At 39.2% G+C, this 25,966-nt stretch overlaps 1 protein-coding gene across 7 annotated transcripts in view; it reads left to right on the top strand.

Annotated features, from left to right (window-relative positions):
• The window catches only part of LOC120543278 (rho GTPase-activating protein 26-like), a 250,835-nt gene extending 225,592 nt beyond the window's left edge, over positions 1-25,243 (top strand). For 2 of the 7 annotated variants that reach the window (XM_039776307.1, XM_039776305.1), the window contains exons 21-25: positions 9,006-9,053; positions 12,632-12,667; positions 15,947-16,051; positions 20,739-20,830; positions 23,295-25,243. In XM_039776307.1, the coding sequence (XP_039632241.1) occupies positions 9,006-9,053; positions 12,632-12,667; positions 15,947-16,051; positions 20,739-20,830; positions 23,295-23,383 (370 nt within the window). In that variant the 3' untranslated portion in view covers positions 23,384-25,243. Of the gene's footprint in view, positions 1-9,005; positions 9,066-12,631; positions 12,668-15,946; positions 16,052-20,738; positions 20,831-23,294 lie in introns of those variants that run through there. The other 5 variants (XM_039776306.1, XM_039776308.1, XM_039776310.1 and 2 more) reach the window with 5 other exon arrangements.
• Positions 25,244-25,966: the final 723 nt, after the last annotated feature.

The following is a 25,966-nucleotide window of genomic DNA, read 5'->3' as shown; positions in this document are numbered from 1 at the left end:
ATATATATATATATATATATATATATATATATATATATATATATATATATATATATATATAGTGAACGCTGGTCCCGGCACAGACAGGCGGACATCATTTTTTCACCACACACCATTTATTTATATACCCTATGTACAATATTTACAGTTTTCTCACGTGCACCCCCAGTGCCTTCTTGCACCGATTTCCCCAAAGTCCAGGCCCACAGTCCTTTGTGCCTTCCTGGCCGCCTCCAGTCCTTCCTTCCGTTCAGTCCACTTCCTCCCGACTTCCACCAATGACTGGAGGGAGGCGGCCCCTTATATAATGCTCCCGGATGAGCCCCAGGTGTTCCCAGTATCCGCTCCTTGGCCACGCCCCAGCGTGGCGGATGTGTCGGCTGTCCTCCTGGCAGCTCTCCGGGCGCCACATAAACACCAGGAAGTGCCGGGCTCCCGGGATATTTAGGCACTGGGGCGCCGCCTGGCGGTGGCCACGGGTCCCTACAGGGCTGGGCTTCCAAGCCCTGTACCCGAGGCCCCTGCATAACCAGGACGGACGCCCCCACTCGGTCTGGAGGAGGCACACGCCCTCCTCCGGTCCTCCAAGGCGTCCCGGCCGGGCTCCAGCCCCAGCCGAGGACCGTGCACGGGATAAACCGGCATCAGGGCGCCGCCTGGCGGTGACCACGGGCCCCTACAGGGTAGGGCTTCCATGCCCTCGACCCGTGGCTCCCAACAGAACCAGGATGGACGCCTCGTCTGGAGGAGGCACAAGACCTCCTCTCGCCCTCCTGGGCGTCCCGGCCGGGGCTGCCACACGGGATAAACCGGCATCGGGGCGCCGCCTGGCGGTGGCCATGGGCCCCTACAGGGCTGGGCTTCCAAGCCCTCCACCCGTGGTCCCCAACAGAACCAGGACGGACGCCCCCTCGCGGTCTGGAGGAAGCACAAGCCCTCCTCTCGTCCTCCTGGGACCACATATATATATATATATATATATATATATATATATATATATATATATATATATATATATATATATATATGACAGCAACACTCACAACAGTGACAAAACAATTACGTTGACAATCATGTTACGTTATTTTTAAAATGTCTCCTTTTCTTTTTCATAACTTCTTTAACACACTACTTCTCCGCTGCGAAGCAGGGGTATTTTGCTAGTATAAAATATATACAATGTACTGTATATTATATATAATGCAAAAAAATTCTAAGGTGTCTCAACTTATTTCCATAATGTGTAAGCCCTCTGTCTAAATATAAGCAGTATTGGAAGAATATATAATAATATGGTATATAATGTAAACCATAAAAAGTGAAACAAAATAATGCATAATCTGATAAGCAATGATAATGTAGTGTACTGCTGGTTCCAAATTGTGTATTTACCTTTTTATAAAGAAGTGGAGAAAAATAACTTGCTAACGATTAATTATAAGACTTTCACAAAAAATTTCAAAGTATGTTAAAGTATTTCTAGTTATTTTGGCAGCAGAACTTTACTTTCTTGCCACTTTGTCAAGCATGTCCTGCCATGGACTGTTATCTGACATATGACGCTACCCATGGACTCTAAACCTCTGTGGCCCTGAACTGGATTAAATGGGGTTGACATTTGGTAGCTGGATAATCACATTATGATGCTACTTATAAAAAAAAAAAAGTGACCTCCATCTATACCTCATTAACCTACCTAGTCCAATGCAGGCTCACGGAAGATTGGCCAGAGGATTCACCCAGTAGAGAACATCAGGACAAAACCATTCAGGTTCATTTTTCAGGATTTGCTAGAAGTGCCTTGTAATTCTTATTTGCATGGGAATTCCTTTTGTAAGCAAGCACAATAGCAAATACAATGTCTCACAAAAACTATAGCTTTAGTAATAAAGCCTCCAAATAAACAAAAAAGCACAACAGCTGGAACAGTAAGAGTAAATAAGGGAAAGTATAACTTAATAAAAAGTGTTTCTGTTGCTGTCAATAGTATGATTTTGTCACAGGATTTCTGAATAGAGAGCTGATTTCTGGTTCCAGATCAAACTATCTGAGTCAAAGAATTGGTGAAACTATTTTACAGAATGACATGTTCCATCAACAATATTTATTTTATGCCAAATGACATAGTTATTTATAATTATTGAATTTAATTAAATGCATCAAAAAAACTCTATAATTATAATTAACGTGTTTTTGTTTTCTGTTTTAACAATGTGTTTACACAGATTACTGTAGAAATGGAACACACATGAAATGCATGTGTTCCAAGTAACGATCTATTATTTCCACTTTAAAACTCCAGCAGTTCACTCCCAGATAATCAAACAAGGCATGAGCTGGGAGAACTTAGTGAACTTTCTGCAATGGTGGGGAATGGAATAGCAGGCTGCTTGTCTTAATTGGCACATTTATAGGGCAAAAGACACTGACGTAGAGGTGCAAACGGATTTAAGGTGGGCCGGATTTATGAGTTTTCGCGTAGGCTCTGGTAATTCTAGTGTTAAATTAAATCCTTCTACCTCTCATAAGTAAAGAACACAGCCATGAAGATATAAGCAAAGCAAAATGCTGCTTGAAAGATAAGAAGCTGATGTTTTCTAGGAGTCTGTGAGGTGAAATACCTGTATAACTGTGTTTCTTTATAGTTTCACAATTCTACAGCTACTGAGATGGCAAAAGTTCAAACATTAAGTATGATGCATAAGATAGGAAATTCCACAGTGAAGGTACAGTATCTGCATTTTTTAACTTTGTTAAAAACAAGTTCATACAAAATGAAGTGAAAGTTTATAACCAACACAAAAATGACATTTTAGCTTCAGGTTTGTATATCTTTAATATGTTTCTTTATGTTATATCATCACTGAGCTACTATTTCACCATATGGATACATGACTATGCTCAGAAAACTATTTGTTTGCCCTTGTGCTTTGTCATTTTTGCACAAACAGAAGGTATTTTACCACTACATCAGAATTATAGCAAAGTGACAGGGACTAAGTAAGCCTTCTATTATCTATGTACAGCAACTATGTAAAGCTAAACATGTTATCCACCTTAATAGAAAGATGAGTCTCTGCCTTTGAGTCCATCCGGCTACTATGTCTCAAAAGATGGCAGATTACAAACATTTTTAGCAATTAAATGCATTGCATTTGTCATTCCAACAGATGGTGCATCACAAAAATTAACACTACTTTTGAAAATGGCATAACAGAAACAGGTGTTTTGCATGATGCACCCTAGATGTTAACACTGAGATCTACACTGATTAATTAGATTTCAATTAGATACTGTTGCAATTTTTAGCTAAATGAATACTTGTGCGAATTTAACATTGACTTACTAATAATTGCTCTTAAAGCCTTGCAGGTAGGGCTGCCAACCCTCCTCATTTTCCCAGACATGTCCTTATTCTTAACGTGTCATGGACTGTCCTGGAGGAATTTATAAAATGTTAAAAGTGTCCAGAATTTTGGCTCCTAAATTTGAAAATCTCTATACAGTCATCCCTCCTCGATCGGGGGTTGCGTTCCAGAACCCCCCATGTTAGATGAAAATCCACGAAGTAGAAACCATATGTTTGTATGGTTATTTTATATATTTTAAGCCCTTATAAACTCTCCCACACTGTTAACATTATTAGAGCCCTCTAGACATGAAATAACACCCTTTAGTCAAAGTTTAAACTGTGCTCCATGACAAGACAGAGATGACAGTTCTTTCTCACAATTAAAAGAATGCAAACATATCTTCCTCTTCAAAGAATGTGTGTCAGGAGCAGAGAATGCTCAGAGAGAGAGAGAGCGAGAGAAAAGCAAACAATCAAAAAATAAATACGTGCTTTTGGGCTTTTAAGTATACTGAAGCACCGCGATAAAGCAGCATTTTTTAGAGGAGCGTCCGTATCCTCTAGACAAACAGCCTCTGTGCAAACAGCCCCTCTGCTCACAAACCCTCCGTCAGGCGCAGAGAATGTCAACGAGAGTGAGAGAGACAGAGAAAAGCAAACAATCAAGCACCGCGCAGGAAGCATATTGTATATCATTGAGGAGTTTTATTTAATATATAATACATGCTCTGATTGGATAGTGTCAAAGCCATCCACCAATAGTGTTCCTTGTATGAAATCAACTGGGCAAACAAACTGAAGAAGTATGTACCATAAATTAAAAGACAATGGGTCTGTAGAAATCCACGAACCAGCGAAAAATCCGTGATATATATTTAGATATGCTTACATTTAAAATCTGCGATGGAGTGAAGCTGCGAAAGTCGAAGAGCGATATAGCGAGGGATTACTGTATCCTTATCATTCGCAAAAATTGAAAGCCATATACCAATTAGCATTTGCGTAGTAGTATGCACACTTTTTTCCCAGAATCTTCACTTCAATTCCGGTAGTAAACAATGCAGATATTGACGAGATTAGCTGATGTCTGTCCAACTTGGCTTTTTCACTTCATCATCTGAATTCAGCTTTATCTTCTTGGTGAGTAGACAGTTCATTATAAGTGTTGTTCCTTTCCTTAGTTATTTATAATCCTGATTCACCACAACTAAGTAAATTTATTCAAAATCGAAATTACAATTTCATGTTTTCTATGTGAGATCTAAGAACTTTCATACATCCAAGTACAGTCCGTCATATTTAAGTGTGAGTAAGTACTGCTTTGTAATTTTTTTTTTAATTTTATTGATTTTAATAACAAATAACATTCCATGCAAATAAGTCATGTTTTACAAGACTTGGTTCAAAACACTGCAGTGGGCTGGCGCCCTGCCCAGGGTTTGTTTCCTGCCTTGCGCCCTGTGTTGGCTGGGATTGGCTCCAGCAGACTCCCGTGACCCTGTATTTAGGATATAGCAGGTTGGATAATGGATGGATGGGTCAAAACAAATTACGAATGCTTTGTAATATTTTAATGGAAAATATTGTTATTACCACCCATTATTCCAAAATGGATTTATAATTGTAAATATTCTCATTGAGTCAACTATTAAAGTTTCAGTTAATTAAACAAATCACACATGTATTCTGTCATATAAAGAAATATCTTTTTAGTTATCAGTTGATCAAGTAATAAGTCACTTCTTCAAGTAATTTAACAATATTTTCATAATTCTTTCATTTACATAAATTCAGGAATACCCATTATGCCAAAAAGAAAGTGCAAGTTCACAGACACTTTGAACAACAAATCTCCTTGTTGTTTTCGAAAGAGCAGAACAGAATCAATTAACACTAGTTAGTAATGTACTAGTAATACTTTATTTATTAATATATACTCCAGGGTCCCACCCCCTGCTCGCTTCGCTCGGTTGGCCCTGGGTGCCTGCTATCTTGTGGCTGAGCCACTCGAAGGGCGTCGGGGCATCTGTCCGTTAGTGAAAGTGATTGTATTTAAAGACTTGGCATATAGAAGAGTGTACAGTGTGTGGGAGGAAGACGCTTTGGTCCTTAGTTGTTATAAATAGAAAATCGGTTACTTGAGTATTTCACTACAACTGCATATTTTAAATACCATTGAATAATAAAGCATAGAAAAAAGTGAAACATAATAAAAAGTAAATAAAAAATTCAATTACATTAACACCTCATCAAAAACAATGTTATGAATTGCTTTTTTGCATTTCAGTTTACATATTGTTTGGGATATTTTTCTCTTTCTCGTTTATTAAACAGTTCTCTTTGTTCTTGATTTTTATTAAATGCAGCTCTTTTTTGTTCTTTTTCTTTTTTGACGTTCATTATCAGCTCTTGCCTCTCTTTTCTATCATAATCTAAAATTTGTTATTCTTGAACAGATGATTTGCTTTTTCATTATAACCGACTGCGGTGAAGGGCGAGTTAGCACTGAGAATTTTACGGGGTGGTACAGAGAGACGATGTGTGCAGTAGGAGTAATGATTGGGCGAGTGATGTGGAGGGGAGTGGTCAAGGAAGAATACCAACAGATAGAACAGAAAACATTTTTAATAGAGAGATTGTATTGTTCTGTATATGTATTGCATTGTTATTGTTTATATTCTTATATTTTCACTGTTTATATAAGCTTAACAGAAGACAACACTGGAGTTGAGTGTTCTTGTACAGGGGTCCTCGGGTTACGACACAGTTCCGTTCCTACAACAGTGATGTAACCTGAATTTTGGTGTAAGTCGAAACACACTCTAGCCCAAGTCACTTACCTATCTTAACACATTTGCAAAATTATAATCTAGAACATAAAAACACAAAATCTAAGCCTGAGAAAAAAGAAAAGGACATAAATATACTGTACTGTACACTTTACTGTAGTAACAGAAAGAATGAGTGTAAAAAAATGCTTACCTTTATTCCTTCTCATGTCTCAATTTTTTTAAGTTTTTATGGGAGTGAGTGTTGTAAACTCGAAACGTTGTATGTCGAAACGTTGTATGTCGAAACGTTGTAACCCGAGGACCCCCTGTATTGTTCATTTATAATTGAAATGCAAGTAGATTTTTTAATTACATCAGTAGACATTCTGTATGCATTCAGTAGCAGCTCTGCACAGATTTGATGTTTGTATATGTATATACAGTACATACTGCATATATGTATCCCTTTTTGTACACTTTATTGTACTGTAGATTTAATTTTACAAGAATGCATTTGCCACATTAACCCATCAGTCTATATGGAATAACTCATAATGACAAAGTGAAAACATGTTTTCAGGAGACTTTGCAAATTTATTAAAAGTCAAAAACTGAAATTGCTCATTCAGTACTTGGTAGAAGCCCAACCTGGCAGCAATTACAGCTTCAAGTCTTCTAAGGTTAGGCTCTAAAAGCTTTCAACACCTGGATATGGGCAGTATAACTCATTCTTCCTGGTGGATCCTGTTCAGCTTTGTTAGATTAAAGATCTGTAAACCACCACCATCATCAGGTTTCTGCACAAATGTTCTATGGTGCCCAAGTCTGGGCTTTAGCTGGACCACTTGAAGATGGTCAGAGATTTGCTTCAAAACCACTCCAGTGTGGCCGTGGCTGTATGCTTTGAGTCATTGTTCTGTTGAAAGATGAATATATATATTGATATCAACTGCAATTAGACCCAGTCATTTTATAATACAGTTCAGAATAAGACTAATAAATTTAAGGTGTTGTATTTTTATCGTCCTGTAGTTTATTCTGTTTTCACCAGTCTGCGCCGTTTGGATAATATGTTGTAGGAATCTACATCCATTTTTATTTAGCATTAAATGTTATCAGTGTTGTGATGGGCTACAGTCAGTCTAGTGTTTGTTTATTGAAGTAGGCTGAATAACTAAAAAAAAAAAAATGAAATGTGAAATTTCTGTATAGGCCTCTGTTATTGCTGAATAGATTGTAAACAAACCTGGAGGTGAAGTATGAGGTACACACTTCACAAATGAATGTTTCCTCCAGCTTCAGATGGTGAAATTGTGGCATGCAGAAGCCTGAAGTCAGTGTTCAGAACAGCTTTGAACGTTTGAGAAATTTATTTTGAAAAATTTCCAGCGAGTGCAGTGAGTTCATTCCTATTGTATGTATAGTATAAACAGGCCTTTGCCTTCAAGATACTGCTCACACTGTCAGGTGAGCGTGAGTGTAATTTGATCACATAAGGGAGCTGCTCGCTTAACTCAAAGGTCATATCAGTTCAAATCAAGTTACGGGACAGGCTTTTGAGCAGCTTGCAGCCTTAGGGAATGAAGACTGATTTAGGTTCAGTGAGCCAATTGGCTGAATGTCAAGCAGGAAGGCAAAATTAAGGCTTATAGCACTGATCTGATCATCAGTGCACAGATTTAATGGATTTTTATAGACAATTAGATGTAGCGGTGACCAGTGGCACTTCATGGCTTTAGACCCCATGGTTCAAATTATATCCTGGTTTCTCTCTTTGTGGCCTGGGGTTTATATATCCATATCCAGGGCTGATTTCTTCCTTACACCTAATGCTGCCAGGATAGGCAGCAGCTTCTCCTGACCAAGTAAAAGAATAAGTGGCTGTGAAAGATGGACAGATGGAAAGCCACAGTGCTGCAGCAGGACCACCAATACTTACTTACCTGGCTTGTTTGATAGTAAGACAAAAGGAGCAATGCCTTTAATTTTAATTTTTTTTGTCAGTCAACATTTTTTACCTTACGTTTTTGTGCTACAGTTTGCCTTTGCTTAATGTTAATATTTCTGTGATACAATTGTAAAGACAGTATGAAGTCCTTAATTCAGACACATAGAGCATACCGTTTACATCATGGACAGGAAACCATTAAAGAGAGCTTTTACAAGAGATTACCAGAGTTCATTGTATTCTCCTTAGAGGCAAATTGTTGCATGACAAGTATTTCTGATCCCACAGAATCACAACATGGTGCTGGAGTTTTAAAACAATTAGATTGACCATTGCAGTGTCCAGGGGGTCCTTCCTCATCAACTTTAACTTGGTGCCAACATGAAACAGAATACCTCCTCTTAAAATAGGCTGCTATGATTTCTCCTGTATTTGTATGCGTGAGACTTTCAGTTTTGCTTCTGAAAATAGGAGGCAAGATCTTGGCAGCTCGGCCACTTTGAGCTGTAATAACTTTTGTTCTGTTCAACTTTCCACAGTTTACTTCCTGCCAGCTGTGCAGTCACAGGCGTAGTCATGAAAATGCATTAAGCAGGCCCAGTGACTGATCATGCAACTGAAATATTTAACGCTTCCTTTGACAGCAGTATTAAAGGGAAACAACATGTTTGTCTTGTATACTTTACTTAAGTTAATTATTGGGTTTTACAGTAACAGTCTGTGCTTTGAAAAGATTAAACACTAACCAAATGTTTAAAGTGACTTTTAACTTGACTTCTCTTATTGTCTCCCTGGAGAATGCTGTGTATGCCACTGTGCATTTCCTCCCTGACTGGAGTGTATGCACACAGAGTGACATGAGGAAGGACCTGACTGAAAATAAACTTCATGGTTAAAAAAGTGAAAAACTTTTCTAATTTATTTTTTTCCCCAGGCTTCTTTTGTCAAACTATGCCACACTGTCAAGCGCATTCCTAAAGAGGTGACTGCACATGTGTGTTTTGATTTTTATTTTTCCCTTCGTTCTTTTGGTGTATGTAGGGTTGGTGACAGGTTGGGGTCAAGTTTGTGGCAGCATTGCATTTGGCAGAATGACGCATGGGGCCTGATGAGATCAGTAACTCTGTAATGGCCTGCTTATGTGTTTTTTTAAGCACAGCTGATGTAAAGAAAATCTTGGCGGGGTTCTTGGCACAGCCTCCACGCGGGTGCTCAGCATGTTTTCTTGGTGTGTGGGAGACATCATTCAATTGCATCCCTGTCTTGCTGTTATTAGTTACATTTGTCACCATTTGCATTAAAGCAGCAGCAGCAGCAGCAGCAGCAACATTTCCCTTTTTGAAGTTCATTTCCAGCAAAATAATGACGTACTACTGGGTTTTGGGTTGGAAACTGTGAACAGCTGTTCAGGAAATTCTCTTAGCATCTAGAAAAGACAGGAATAACAGATGGAGGATGCTGCTGCCCTCAATTTAAAATGGACTTTGCTACATAAGCTCTGGTCTCCTTGCTTCTCCTTTCCAATTGCAGATATCCTGAATGAGTAAAACCCTTTGGGCATGCTGTGTAAGTGAGACTAATGTCGTGTTCTCCCCTCATCTACACCAAACGGATTTTTGCTATAAATCAATAACATTTAATAGGAGTATAGCCCTGGCAGTAAACATTGAGAAAATAGGACACTGTTCTATGAGGATTAACGGAAATTAAATTTGGAAAAATCTTGCCATATCATACATTGGCAAGCTACATCATTGAATGAATTAATATATTTGCCAAAGGGCAATAAAGTTGAGGCACATCTGTTTATATAAAGGATTAAGAAGAAGACTGCAGTGGGGGTAGAGGGCAGACAAATAGGCCCATTCAACTTAAAACCAGGACACAGTTTCATGGATCTGCTTACCATGCTGCACTGTAGCTGTATGGGGGAAGGTTGTGAATATGTGCAGTGCTGCCATTAATCAGCTACTGTACTGTAATAAACGTATTGGAGATGTAGGCATGGTTTATATAAATTAGAATGCTTAAGCCTGGAACATTAAGGCTGTTCTTCTCTTAGGACAGCATCCTTGTGCCTGGCAGAAACCAAAATGATGAGACATTTCTATCTCTTTATTAATTTTTTATATTCAAAATTCCTTTTGGGAATTGCGTAGCTTAATGTGGGAGCCATGAGCAGATCACATTTCATAACAGGGAACATCTGCTGTGCACAATAATTCATATCTGGTCATTTTTACCATTAAAGTATGATAACCCTTCACACCAACACAAACACAATTGGCAGACGCTATTTAATGGAACTGGAGCTCAACTCCTGTGAGGTGTCAATACCAACCACTGTGCCCCATGTTTAAAAGTACACAAGAAGAATATATATTGGGTCACAGAGTTGCACAAGGAACCGGAAGATGAGAAAAGGTTTCCATGGAAAAATAACTTTGTTGCTGAGCAGGCAGGAACAGTCTCAAGGCTTTATACAAAATAGGTGTTTTTCTTCAGCACACAAGCACACAGGTTACATGCAGTGACGCTGACAATCAACCTGCATTAGCTTTCTTCTTCAGATTAAAAGAACACACAGTCTTCTTCGTTAAGCACAATCAGCAACTCGGAAGAAGCAACTGTGTAACAACATTTATTTATAAAGCACATTTTCATACAAACAGTAGCTCAAAGTGCTTTACATAATAAAGAATAGAAAAATAAAAGACACAGTAAGAAAATAAATTAAGTCAACATTAATTAACATAGAATAAGAGTAAGGTCCAATGGCCAGGGTAGACAGAAAAAACAAAAAAAAACTCCAGACGGCTGGAGAAAAAAATAAAATCATTCAAGGCTCAGTTTTTAAATGTTCTAAACATCGTGTGATAAGCACATTATGCGGTAAGTCTGCAAACCTGCAGCTGATTCTGCAGAGAGCCAGTTAAGAGTGTGCTGGTTTCCAATTGAAATAATGTTTAAGAGGGAGTTTTTTGAAGGTGAGCTATGTTTATTTGCCCTTGGTCTACTGTTTAACAGAGAGTTAGGGTGCAGCTGCCAGCGTTACACGGTAGGAATACGTAACAGCCAGCAACTGAGCTGTCTTTGTGTGACTGCCACAGCCATCTGAGATGTAAAATCCGCAGTGTCACCAGTCACATATGCAGTATATGTTCACCGCTTCACCAAATTTACAGGTGTGTTGGAAAGCAATTGTTTCTTTGACCTATTCCTGTGATCGAAAATAACCAACCACCAGCATTCACCAACTCTTTTTTATGATTTTAAAATGTGCAAATCTAATGGAAAAATAGTAAAGAAATATGTTTACAACATTTAGGAGACAGTCAATAGTGCAACAAGGAATGTTACTGGTACTCTATTTCGGGTTGAGCTGAGATGTTTTGAAAAGAGTGGCTGCTGCAGTTTCTTTGACATCTGCCACATAACGTTTGTGGAGAGCAAGTGCGACCTTCAGGTTATTTGCCTGTGAGCTGAGCACTTTAGCCCCAGTGGTGTTTGGATGCATGAAGCTGCTTGAAGCAGGCCAGCTTTCTTTGCTGTCTTTGACTTGGTTTTTCTTCTTAGCGTTATTACTGTATACCATAACATTGTCAAGTCCTTTGTGTCAGAAAAGTCCGAGCCTACTTTTAATATGTACAGTACATGCATGCATATGTGGTTGATTCATGTTCATTATGCATTTAAAGTAGAGTGGACATCTGTGTGTTGCTTTCCACTGAAATAATTCATTGCTTGCTTTCAGCATGTGATCCCCAGGCATTAATGACACCCAGAGATTTCCATTTGTTTTCATTTGCTAGAATATTCAGCCACTGATTGGATAGGACATTGCTTAGCTCCTGATTGGATGGCCTAGATTTTTGTCAGTTTTATTCTAACAAGGAGCATTTTTTGTAGGGTAAATAAATAAATGAAATGAGAAAACAATGAACATGTAAGCCATTCAGTGAATGTGCAAGTGGCATCCAATAATTTGGATAACCTGATATCCACAGGAAAACATTGAATTTCCATGAATATCCTTTACGGTAAGGGAATTTAATTAAGCAAACTGAAACGAACCAGTTGAGTTACTATAATGACAAGTGATGAGATCAAGAGAGAAAGGAACTGATTACTCTGATTTAAGATATTATAATTTTATCAACCTTGAAATTTAGGATCAGAATTTGTAAACGAGTGGAATTTCAGTGATAACAGTGTTCTTGACCCAGTATTTTGTAATTGTACAAAGATAACTTCAGCAAAGTTATTTTTGAAATGTTGCCATGCTGTTTAAGTCGCTGCAGCCCTTGATAGTGATGGCACCTGTGACTATACTCCAGTAAAGCAGCGGTCAGGGTGACGATTGTCAGAGGACACACCATGTCTGTAAGGACACTAAAAATGGGACAGTCCCTGTGTGCCACTGGGTTTAGTTGCCTGGGAGTGTAAAGTTACTTCAGTATAATGCTCTTAGAGTTAGATAGGCACATAGTGTTCATGGTGTAGCCTGCTTTTCTTTACTTATTGCTTAAACTTGTCTTTTGTCTTTAAATTTGTTTCTAGGTTAAATCCCAAACACAGGTCAAGTGTTCCAATAAGGTATGGTTGTGTGCATTTCATTTATATTTGACTAACCAACTGCTCTTCAAAACTGACAAATTGATTTTGTTTGAAAATTATTGACTTGGGTTTTTGGGATTTCTTTTAAGAACTGTTTTTATACTACAATAACTTATTTGATATTTTTATTTTATAGCCAAGCTCACAAAACAATAAATATACTAAGATCACCAAAAGACATTATTTTGAGATTTTTAATGGTCCATTACAGAGGGTGAGGATCAGATATTTCTACATGAATATCACATGCAGTTTATGTTGAGAGCTTCAAACTGGGCTAGTAGCACTCTTTCTTGATGCTTGGTTTCAAATGTACCCATTTTTTAAAATGAGCTTTTATATGACAGTTATTTAGAAGATGAGAAGGATGCTCCCAATTAGGCAGCTTTGAAACCTGCAGAGATTTGGCAGTATCATTTTGCCAAAAACAACTTTAAAGTGACTACACCACTAAACAGACAGAAAAGGCTTTTGAAAGACTGACAATAGGAGCTTTGTCAAGTCTGACAAGTCTCTAACAAAGCTTCTGGTTATGAAAACGTAGCTGCTACATAAAATGATAAGTACGTATCCTTAGTACACCTTACAAAACAAAACCAACACGTGATTGAGGAGTGATGGCAGCTCTCACTTGGACTAATTTCCCTGAAGTTTTACACAGGTTTGCCAGTGTGGTGTATCTGGTACTAATTGGCTTTTCTGCAAAATCCCCTGTGATCTTGAATTTTATTTCTGAGGGAGGCACAGAGAAAACCTATTAAATATTAGGAATTTCCTGTTAAATAATGTCCAGCTGCATAGATTAGTACAGAAAATGATTGTGTGTTGTGCATCCGAGTGACTCGGCATTTGATAGAAGGAAAGGTGGGTCGTGCTAGAAGTGAATAACCTCTTCCATGATCTCATGCAGCTATGACCAGATCTGCGTTTTTGTCAATGTGTCTTTGATTTGCTCTTTTATGTACTGAACAATAGCTAACTGCTTTCTGAGAATTTTTTCGTAATTTTGATATATTTAAATATGCCAGTATGATGTTTACTCTATCAGTGGCTACGCCACTTTTCAATATTATTCTTTGTGAGATTTGTTATGCTTTATTTTGTTTTTACGGCCATGATCTATACATCCAATTTGTGAATCCATCTGTTCCATTGCAGCATTACAAAGTGTTGGAACCTGTCCTGGCATCACTGGGCACTGACCTAACGAAGCTGAGTTGGATGGGTTGCCAGTCCATTAGGAGACACATTATTTCACAATAGTTAACATCACATGGAAATCTTTCAAAACCTGCAGAAAACCTAAATGGGCATGGGGAGAATCTGCAGACTGCACACAGACCTGGGCTCAGCTTCTGTGCAGCCCGTCTATACCCATTTGCTTTACACTAAGGTTTATAACAGATACAAATAAAACCCTAACAGATGAACATGTTTTTGTTAACAGAAAAAAGTCCCGATACGGTAAACTGGTCCTTTCTTCATTTTGGCTATAGAGTACCTGCCATTGTATGCACATTTACCTCATGTGTTTATATATGTGAACTTGCTTTTGTGTTCAATGAAATGAGTAGTGCTGGTCACGATTGTTTTATTTAACTCTGTTTATCTGTCCACTGTCAAGTTGTCTAATTCACTGCTCTCATATTTAATATGGAATATATGTATGTGTGTGTGTTTTAAATTTTGCCCCCTAAGCAGGTCTCCCTCTGTCGTACCTCATTCAAACATCATGAGAGCCATATCTACAAATCAGATTTTGACCTGCTTCTCAGATTGTGGCTCTCAGGTGGTCTCAGTTTCTCTCATCCAGCTTGAACTTAGGCTTTCCGAGGTTTACGGGAGCCATCCTGCCTGCTGTGCACCAAGTTAATGACTTCAGCCTAAACCAGTGCCTAGGTTGAGGTCTTAAAATCAGGTCCAAAATCTTACCCATACTTATTTTTTCCACTTTAGTTGGTATTATGGAATATCTTAATCATAATTCTGTAAAAAATAATAATAATAATTACCAGTGACTGAATGCCTGTTCCCTCAATAACTCAACCCTGCTCCCCTTACAATCTTTTAAAAATATACCATTGTGATTGAAAACAGCCTTGCTTTCAGCTTACATAGAAAAAAACTGGAGATGTTGTATATTTACAGCATTCGTCGTTACCAGCAGCAGCAAGGAAAGTGTCCTTTAAAACGTAGTTCCACTCATCATTGTGGGATGCTACTGTTATTCAGTTCTAATTTAAACTCCATTAAGGTGAAAGTGTTCTCTTGTGAGATGCGGGTGTGCACAAGCAGTCCTCTGTTTGTGGTTTCAATCATTCACACACCTTTGGTAAGTTTTTATGAAATAAGCCAACTGAATGTAAAATGACTAATTCTTTGTAATCTGTCTCATTGAAAAAGACATTGCTTTTTTGTCTTGATTTCATTTCAATGAATGAATTACAAATATGTATGATGTATATTACATTACTACATCTTATTCAAATCCGGTTGTATCAGAGAAGCCTACTATGATTCTCATCTTTGAGTATCTCAGTTGCTTGCTTTTTGAAAGGTTCTGTACTTAAAAGTATAAAAAGGCACGGGTAAATTAATTTTGAAATGCTAGTTTTAAATGCTTTTTTTTTTTTTTTACTCAGTTAAGCACAGAAGGTGTCCTCAGAGAACACCCATTTGGTGGCTCTGGAATTGATGACTTGAATTTCCTGAATGCTTTGTTTTGCTAAGGCCTTTGCCACTGCTGGTTAAACAAAGCAGGGCTGTGAGGGTTTCCGTCGTAGACTCAGGTTTGTTTAGCCATCAGGGTCCATCTCCTTTATACAGTATTCATTTTTTATTTCATCCAGGTTTTCTTCAGTATCTTTATTCTTTTTTTATTATTTGGAAAGACATGAGGCTTAAAGATTGACAGTTTTGTATCACTGAAACCAGATGTGTTATTATAGCCTGTACTGACATTTATACAAGTCCTCTTTGTGCATCAGAGACGGCCAAAGGAAATCACAGCCTGAAGGGCTGTTGTTGTACACCCCATTGTATTAATCATGTTTGTTTATTTTTGTATTTTCTGTTATTGTGAAAGAACATGTTTCTTGTCCGCACACAACAAAGGCTGGACTAACACCTAAAGGAACTGAATATAATTTCATTTCCAGGCAGCCTTGTTGTATTTGGGTCATATACTGTATAACCATTTGTGAGTATGTTTCACTGTTTCATCTTTTTTCTGTTCATTGCTTTGTTTGTCTCTCCCAGCCCAACATCGCCTAGCCCCACTTCACCACGTTCTCCTTCATGGCCGATGTTTTCTGCACCTTCCAGCCCTCAGCAGGCTTCCTCCAGTGACTCCTCTCCAGTCAGGTGTGTCTCCAGGTTAAGTCCCACAGAACACACCATTTGTGTTCAAGACATTACAATATGTTCACTTTAGGGGTGCCGTTTGAAAATATAATCTTCATAACATGACTAATAATAAGTTCAGTGAAGCTCTTAAGATTGCAGAAAAGTTGATTGGCATGTTGAATTGTACACTGGTCAACAATGTGAGCTAAAGTAAGTGAGACAGAGGGCACTAGTCAGGATTTCCCCTAGTTTTATACGAGGTGTGATCAAAAAATTTGATGAATGTTTTAAAAAAGAAACATTTATTGCATAAAAGATTTACAATTACTAGTTACCCTCAAAATACTCTCCTCCCCCTCGAATGTACTTATCCCAACCCTGCCACTTTGCGATGCAGTTCTGGAAGTTTTCTTTGAAGAGTGTCTTTAGTTGGGCTGCTGTTGCTGCCTGGATGTCCTCAATGGATTGAAATCATTTGCCTTTCATGGTCATTTTCAATTTAGAGAACACAGCCAGAAGTCACATGGTGCCAGATCCTGCGAATAAGGTGGATGCGGACACAGTGTAATGTTTTTATTCGACAGAAATTGTTGTACTAGAAGGGATGTGTGACAAGAAGTGTTGTCATGATGAAGAATGATGTTGAAGGACGTCCTGATCTTTTCTTGTCAGATCCATTACGAAATCAATCGAACCACTTGTAAACAGTCTTAATTGTCAGTGCAGTGTCACCATAAACCGATTTTAACATCTGATGGGTTTCCTGATCTTTTTGCAATTTGAAACAAAATTTCATGTTAATGTGTTCCTCGATATCCATTATTAATGACAAGCTTGAAAAACACAATTGAACTCAACAGTGGCTCACAAACGACTGACAGTATCAAACAAGATGAAACTTGTCACAAACTTCTCTAGGATGGACTTGTCAGAGCCGGCAGTGAATTTTTTTGCGTTTCTCTTGGATGGTGCTCTGCATCAACATTCAACGTACTTTCTGATCACACCTCATATTCTTTAAAGTGAGTGATGTTAATGGTTAACCACTGTTTTATTCATATGGGTTAAGAGTTTAACACTAGAATTACCAGAGCCTACGAGAAAACTCGTAAATCAGGCCCACCTTAAATCCGTTCACACCTCTCCGTCAGCGTCTTTTGTTCTGTAAATGTGCACATTAAAACAAGCAACAAGCAGCCTGCTATTCCATCCCCCCACCGTCACGGAACGTTCACTAAGTTCTCCCAGCTCATGCCTTGTTTGATTATCTTGGAGTGAACTGCTGGAGTTTTACAGTGGAAATAATAGATCATTATTCGGAACACATGCATTTCATGTGTGTTTCGTTTCTACAGTAATCTGTGTAAACACATTGTTAAAACAGAAACCTTTTCATATTTTAGTAATAAATGTTACAAAATGTTGGCATAAACTATAGAATGTGTAAAGCCTGAAGTCCAAAGATGTAATAAACACTTTTGCAAAAGGTTCAAGGACGATACAACAGCTTCCGTGGCATAGCGGTAAGATTTGCTGACTTGTAATCAAGAGTCCCTGGTTTGATCTCCACTGCCTCCTATGTTTGCAGTTTTCAGTAGTGAGCTGCTCTTATTGTTAATATTATACAGTACACACATTCAGTTGGTTTGCGTCTGTAACAGACCGTATACATTTATAGTACCGTACTTGTAAAAGTTACCGTTTTTTTTTTCACTTCACTTCACGATCATGATACATACTACCACCTTAGGGATCTGACGCTGCTAGTTTTTATTTGAAACTGGGAGTAACTGTAAATGTGGGTGGTGTTTTGAGGTAATGGAACTGGACATTCTCTGATCTGGAGGGATAAAAGCTGACACACAAACGCTGGTGAATCTGTCTTCTTCGCATCTCAATGTCACTTGATTTTTTGTATTCAGTTTTATTGAATACTCACGCAGAATTAGTATGCACCTTATGGTGTATGATTTAAAAAAAAACAAAAAAAAAACAGACGTAGGTATATATGATATTTGAAATTATTCATTTATGACCTTTTATGAGGTCAGTTCAGCACTATATGAAATCATCAAATTCAAATGTTAACAGTTTACACACACGCAAGGACCTTCTTTCCTACATTTACGACACGTGTATCTGTTGCAATGCACACACTTTTCTCTATGCTGTGTTTTCTGTTACACACCTGAAAGAAAGAGACAAGCGAAAGATCCCTAGGGCGGTAGTATGTATCGTGATCGTGATGTGAAAAAAAAATGTCACTTTTACAAGTACAGTACTATAAATGTACACGGTCTGTTACAGACACAAACCAAATGTATGTGTGTACTGTATAATATTAACAATAAGAGCAGCTCACTACTGAAAACGGCAAATATAGGAAGCAGTGGGGATTGAACCGGGGACTCTTGATTACAAGTCAGCAAATCTTACCGCTACGCCACGGAAGCTGTTGTATCATCCTTGAACCTTTTTTCATCTTTGGACTTCAGGCTTCACACATTCTATAGTTTATGCCAACATTTTGTAACATTTATTACTAAAATATGAAAAAGTTTCTGTTCTAACAATGTGTTTACACAGATTGCTGTAGAAACGGAACACACATGAAATGCATGTGTTCCGAATAATGATCTATTATTTCCACTGTAAAACTCCAGCAGTTCACTCCCAGATAATCAAACAAGGCATGAGCTGGGAGAAGTTTGTGAACATTCTGTGACGTTGGGGGTATAGAATAGCAGGCTGCTTGTCTTAATTGGCACATTTACAGGACAAAAGACGCTGGCGGAGAGGTGCGAACGGATTTAAGGTGGGCTGGATTTACAAGTTTTCTTGGCGGCTCTGGTAATTCTAGAGTTAAATTAAATACTCATATCGAATATATGATTCATTTAAATTTTGTTTGGAAAATTGAATGACTTTGCTCTTTTGAAACATTTAATATAGACTTCTGTTCAGGCATGTCCTTTATAAAGCATCAGATTTTTTTACATTCGGAAAGAGAATAGAAACCCTCAGTGAAAATAAAGCCTGCGGAGCATAGCTAGTTTTAAGCAAAAGCGTGACAGAGTTCACTACAAACTGTGTTATATTGCGCTGAAATGCAAAAGTAGCACATCCACAATGCTTTAGTGCACCCAAAACAAACACAAGGTGAGATTGCAGCCGCGATCATACCAGCAGCATTAGAAGTGAAGAAATAATGAGTGGCATTCAGCCAAACTAAAACAGGATGCGCAGAGTGATGCATCAAAACAGGTGGCCTGTCATCGTGATGATCCTGAACCAAAGTAACGCATTCTGTCTGAAGGCAGGGGCAGACTGGCCATTAGGGCATTTGGGCAATGCCCGGTGGGCCACGGTCTCTGGTCTGGTCATGGGCCAGTGGTTTCATGAAATAAATTTGGTACTGTTTGACATTAAAATTAATTTTTTAAATTACTAAACATTATCTGTCCAGTACTGCAATTTATATAGTCCTATATAATATACAGTATTACGTCATCAGGTTGTTTTAGTTGTCAGTACACACAACGTTGCAGCGAAAAATTTGGTCAAAACTGCATTTTGCCAATTTCTGTTTCGATACCACTACATTTTGGTTAATATTGCAGTTTATTTTATCTCATATCTAGTATTTAAATTCTTCGGTACTAATAGTTAGTTTAAATTATGTATTATGCATTTTATTGTTCCCTGCTGCTACAAGGTGCTACTCTGGTTGAACCTCTTAACTGATGCTTACAAGAGCATTGGGCTTGCCTGCAAGCTACTGCTAACGCTATCTGTGTCATAAGTGCAGTGTAAAAGGTCATTCATCAAAAATCAAAAGCTGCCTCATAGCAAGTAGCGAGCCGTGTACTCATCACAAATTTTAAGAAAATTACAATGAATAATGACCTCGCTTGTTGCCAGTTTTGAGACTCAGTCCGCTCTTGTCTGGAGGTACCGTAACCAGTCAGAAGTAAAACCACAAGCCGCAGCCAATAAGCTCACAACTAAGTTTTGGACTGAACTCACTCTGTTGAACGAACAACTAAGAACTGTTTTACAATAATGTGGCACTACTTAGATAAAGACTGACAGATGGATTCAGTGGTATTGCAGAGAAAATATTTTAGCACACAGGCATGGAACAGAATACCTTACTGTGAAGCTTTAAACATGGCAATCACAGGCAAAGTAGTAATGATATGGCTGCTGATTTACAAACCCCACTGGTAACATGTTACAGTCATAAATAACAATTAGATCATAACATCTATCAAAGTTATAGCGAGAGGCTGCCTGAGCATTTTCAAAATCTTGATCCTTTGAGGGCATCTGTTCTTGGCGTCTGGCCTGACAGCTGACTCCCTGGCATGTCAGTATGCTCCTGTTCCTTAATAAAAAGCCATAATGTAAACAGACATTTTGTGACACATTTTCACTTAACATTAAAAAGTAAATATTCTTAATACGTTATATATAAATAAAACATTTTCTGTGAAATGTGTTCCTTGCCCTGTCTTTGTGTTATTAAGATGGGTTTCTCTTTTTAAGATTTATTAATCTGCAATCAAAATTCACATCCCTATTCCCAGTCTCTCCTCCTGTATAGAATTTCTTTTTGTAGTTTTGTTTCTCACTTTGTTATGTTGTTGTTCTTCAGTAAGGACAGCCTGAATACATTGATTCACTTCTCTCTTCGTTGTTGCAGCCCAACAGTAAAAAAGGCCCGGGCTCTTTACGCTTGCAAAGCTGAACATGACTCCGAGCTCTCCTTCTCCGCTGGCACCATATTTGACAATGGTGAGTGTTTCCTACTTTTTACTCACAGAATTTTAAGGAAACTTACAGCTACTGGAGTTGCACATTGTATTTATAATGGTAACCACATGCAAATCAAATAAGAGACAAAAGATTAAATGATTGATTTGGGTCCTGATAATTTACCATACCCTGCTTAGCACACTTTCACAGTAATGAAGAAAATGGGGACCCTGTGATAGTAATTAAGCAGCATGAATTACAAATGCATTCATGCCCACTGACAGAAATACAAATTTAAAAGTCATATTTGATATTTTGACCATACAATATATGGTATTCATTTGTCAGTATGGTTACGTAGTTTGATGAAGAACAAAAAAGCAATATATACAGCATGTTTTGGTGTGCCAGATTTCATTAGGAAATATCTCATCCTTCTGCTGTCCAATCCTGCTTAACCCAAATCAGAGGTGTGGGGCCGTAACCCATCCTAGAAGTATCAGGCAAAAGGCAACAGTAAACCCTGGGTGTAATGTCCGTCCATCATAAGACCCTCTTACTCACACCTGGCCAATGACCTTAACATGTACACTTGTTTCGGATGTGGAAAGAAAAGTGGAGTAGACGGACACAAACCTGCCCAGACTTAAGAAGAATGAACACAATGCATGCCAAGTACCACTATGCGTCATTCAAAAACAATCAGCATTTCTCGTGTGTTATTATTATTTGGCCCTTTTAATTATTAGAGTCATTGTGTATTGCTGTGATCTTCCTTTGCCGGGTGTCTGGGCTCTGCCTGAGGGATAGGATCAGGAGCACAAAGATTTAGGAAGAGCTCAAAGTAGAACCATTGCTCCTCCACACAAAAAGGAGCCAGTTCAGGTGGTCCGGCACCTGATTAGGATGCCTCCTGGACGCTTCTGTGAGGGTGGGAGGTGTTTTGGGCCTGTCCAATCAGGAGCAGACCCAGGACATATTGCAGAGATTATATGTCCCAGCTACCCCTAGAACACCTTGGTTATCCCCCTGGAGCAGTTAGAGGGACATCTGGGCACCGTTGCTTAGACTGCTGCCCCTGCCATCTGGACCAGAGTGAGTGGTAGAAAATGAATGGATGGATGGGTATATTGCTATAGGAGTAATTCCTAATCAGAATGTCATCCTTATGTTTATACCTCAATTAATTTTTAGTGCTGGGCAGCACAGTGGCGCAGAGGTTAATCTTCCTGGGCTGGCCACTGCCTGCACTTTCACACTTTCCTTTTAATCACTTAAGCGATTTGTGGTTCACCCCATCCCAAAGACAAACCCGTTATATTAACTGTACAATCTAAACGGGGCTGAGTTTCTATGTGTCTAAGCCCTGTGATAAACTTGGTGCCCTCTTTCAGGGCTGGTGTCTGCCCCTTGCCTGACACTACTGGGGTCAGCTTCAGGTGCCAGTGATGTTGAACTGGGTTAAGTGGTTTAAGCAGCAAATTGAAGGATGAGTAGATCTTTTATATTAGTAAACATTTTATATTTTGTGGAATCAATACTTGTTCCTTTTTTTATTTTCTTTTCTGGTAATTTTCAGACTATATGTTTATTGAACTTGCATAAAAGAGTACAGGTAGGTCCAGAGCAGGGGTGGGCAATGTCGGTCCTGGAGAGCCGCAGTGGCTGCAGGTTTTTGTTCCAGCCCAGTTTCTTAATGAGAAGTCAATTACTGCTGATGAAGCACTTCTTGCTTAAGTGACATTTTGATGCTTCGTTTTAGTGGTCTCGTTTGTTAAGGTTCTCCACCCTTAATTGCTTATTTCAGTCTTAAATTGCTGCATTCAGCGTTTTAATAGCTCCTTATTAGCAATAAGATGTAAATGACAAAGCAGCCAGCAGTTCTCCATCTAACTTGTTTCCATTTACATTTCTGTGGGTTCGTCATGCTCAGTTTGACTTAATAAAACAATAGAAAAATATGACCGACTGAAAATCAAACATTTTGGGCTTCAGATCATTTGGATGATATCCTTGCAAAGGAAAACAATCTACAATATAAGAACCTTACATTGCAGACTAACAAGCCATAAAATGAAATAAGGCCTGAGACTGGCAAGGATTGGTTTCTAATTAAGCAGTTGGGTTGGAAAGTGGCCCTCCAGGACCGACATTGCCCACCCCTGGTCCAGATAGATATGTTGTGTTTCGGTTATACATATAATTTGCTGTACGTTAACCAATTTGTGTGACAAAGGGCATCAACTTCACTTTTAGACACTGGTACTAATGGCACTGACCTGTTGTGCCATCTCATGTGCACTTTCTGCAGTCATCCTTGCTCTGGTTAGTCTCTTAGGATATGACAGACTGTTAATCCCAGGCACTGCCCTCAGTGGTCTTGACTGATGGACATTTCTCCTCCTGCTATGAACTGCCATTGAATGAAGTGATCAGTAATGAGGAGGGGAGCCAGCCCACCTTCTGCACCACACTCATACTCACTGGTGATTTACTTTCACAGTTCATCCCTCACGAGAACCGGGCTGGCTTGAAGGCACGCTGGATGGGAAGACGGGCCTAATCCCTGAAAACTACGTAGAGCTTTTGTAATTGGAATCCCCAGAATTGAGGCCCCGGACACTTATGGCACCACGCAGAGATGGAGAGAAGAAGAGACACTTGGGGGAAGAGGCAAAAGAGCAAACTGTGCAAGAATGTCGAAGGGCCCTGTGATCTGTGTGTGTGTGTGTGTGTGTGTGTGTGTGTGTGTGTGCGCGCGCGCCATTTTTAGCTTTGTGAACCTTTTAGAGTGTGTTGTTCTACCTAAAGGATCTCTTTACAGAATGCTGGCCTTTGCTCTTCGGAGTTGACAAGCATCGTCTTGGAAGACTGCGGCCTGCTTTGTTTCTCATGGCGGATCCTGGTGAACAGCCTGCTGGCTGAACTTGAAAAGTGGATGTCGCTGTGGTTGAAATGACATTTTCTGCCCAGTCTGTGCTGGCGGGGTGTGAGAGTAGAAGCAGGGCCGCGGTGGGGACAGTAATGCTGTACTGTATGTGACTTAAACCCCTCAGGCTGGCTTAGCCGATTTCACTGAGCTGGCCTGAACTTCTGTGCTCCCTTCCTTTGCCTCCTTCCAAATGAATGTAAAGAGAGGCTCAAGGAAACTCAGCGGGACATGTTGTCCTGATCATGTAACCATACTAGCTTTGAAAATGTCTTTGTCCAAAATGACGATTTGCAACGTGAAAGATTTCATTTACCCAAAATAATGCAGATCGTCAGCCAGTTTCTTATTTATGATGTAATTATTTTAAAAAGCTTAAATTGTTTTTGATTTTTACATTTGCTTTTTTGGATCATGTATATAGCTGATAATGTGATAATTTCTTTTTTAAGAAGATAAAAAAATGATTTATATTTGATATTGTATCATACTAACTTTGGCTTGCGCCGAGGTAACTTTGTTAAACCCCTCCTGTGTAGCCATGACTTACCCGTGCAGGCCACGTGACAGAGGCGTGGGGTGTTTGCAGGGTCTCATAGCAGATATGCCCACTCGACTGTGGAGGAGCGTGTGCCAGGCCTGGGCCCTATCTGAGCATGGCAGTGCTGAAGTCTTTCCGGGTAGAGGACTGGCGGGCTTCTATCTACAGGCCGCTGGCCCTTTTCACACCACTTCCCAAAGCACTTGATTGAAGATGGGGTCCAACACATGCACTCCACAAAATGTCCCAGCGGAGAGTCGCTGTAGCGCTCAAGTTTAATAGAGTCCAAGGTGAAAGGCAGTGGACTGAGGAGCAGGCCGTGCCCACAGAGTGAGGCAGCAGGTCATCAAGGCAGTTGGTTTCGGGGCCCCTGCATGGCCCTCTTTGTGGACTGTAAGTGTTTAGTCTGAATACAACACCGGAGGCCATTAGAAAGGGGGGACGTCGGCCCTCACGGCCCAGAAGTGTACTCAGTGGGCATTTAGAGGGTTGCCTTTCTTTCCAGTTTGCAGCAGTATGTTCTCGCCTGCCTTCATCTCAAGCATTTTTTGGCATTTAAAAATTTCAGGCCTTGCTGTAAACCAGTTGACACTTTAGCCTTGCTTGTGGCCAGTGCATTTTACACTTTTTAAGTATATAAATCAGTAATGATACCGTGGTGTGCATCGCTAAATGACAGCTTGTGTTGGGAAGTGCTTGAGCTGTTTTATTGGTTAAGCGTCCAAAGCAAGAACAGGTCTGTTTAACCCTGTAAAACAAAGGGCCTCTGCATCTGGTGGCATGTCTCTTGTCTGCTTGTGTCCATTTGAACTAAGCTTTTAATTCTTGGGAAATGAATGATTATGAATAAGAATTGATTTATTTCGAATATCATTTTTCAATTGATTTTAACGTCTCATGTGATCTAATCCTATTATAATTTCTCTCCTTGCTTTCTGAGATGTGCACATTGCTGAATCTCGTGGCAGAAAGTTGTTTTTTTTTAATTAAGATCTTGCTTTTTCATTTCCTTTTTTTATTGTATACGGGCACTGATGAAAATGTGAACGTGCCAGATGGTGGCCTTTTTGTGTGTGATTATCAGGGTGCTGTTTTTCATTTTGCCCTGTCTTCTTGGAGTTCAGGCTTAGAAACGAGAGCAAGTGAGAGACACGGCCGCCGTCCGTCTGGCCTGGCAGGCAAGTGGAGGAGCAGCTCAGATCAAGGAGGCGCCGCTCGTCTGTGCCCTGGCGCTTGTAGCGTTCAGACTGGATCCCAGTTCACCAGTAAAAGCTAAAGGCACAGTAGGGCTCGGCTGAAAGGTGATCTGATCTGTAAAGGGCCTTTGAGAGCGCAGCGGCCTTTTGGTTTTGATCTTTACTGTATGTGTAGTTTTGGAGAGAGGAAGTGCTTCTGCGTTTGCAGCGTGTCAGTCCTTGTAAGTTATTGCACGTTATTTTCCCATTTTTTTTTTACCAAATGAGTGTAAATATATTTGTTTAAAATACTGCTTTTTGTAAATATTGAACTATTTTTAATTGTTTAACCTTTGATTGCCATACAATCATATCAATTAAATAAAATATTTTTTATCTGTGTGATTTAGTATATTTGTTTTGCAATGTATCTTTTCAGAATGCTTGTCATTTTTGAGACTTGTTATAAATTACGATTACGGTGTGCAGAAGCACAATGAACTGAACTACTGTGACTCCGTCATTTGAAG

This window comes from Polypterus senegalus, chromosome 13 (assembly GCF_016835505.1).
Source record: "Polypterus senegalus isolate Bchr_013 chromosome 13, ASM1683550v1, whole genome shotgun sequence".
NCBI classification, from domain to species: Eukaryota; Metazoa; Chordata; class Cladistia; order Polypteriformes; family Polypteridae; genus Polypterus; species Polypterus senegalus.
The sequence above is the reverse complement of the archived record's forward strand: the minus strand, read 5'-3'. Positions and strand labels throughout refer to the sequence as shown.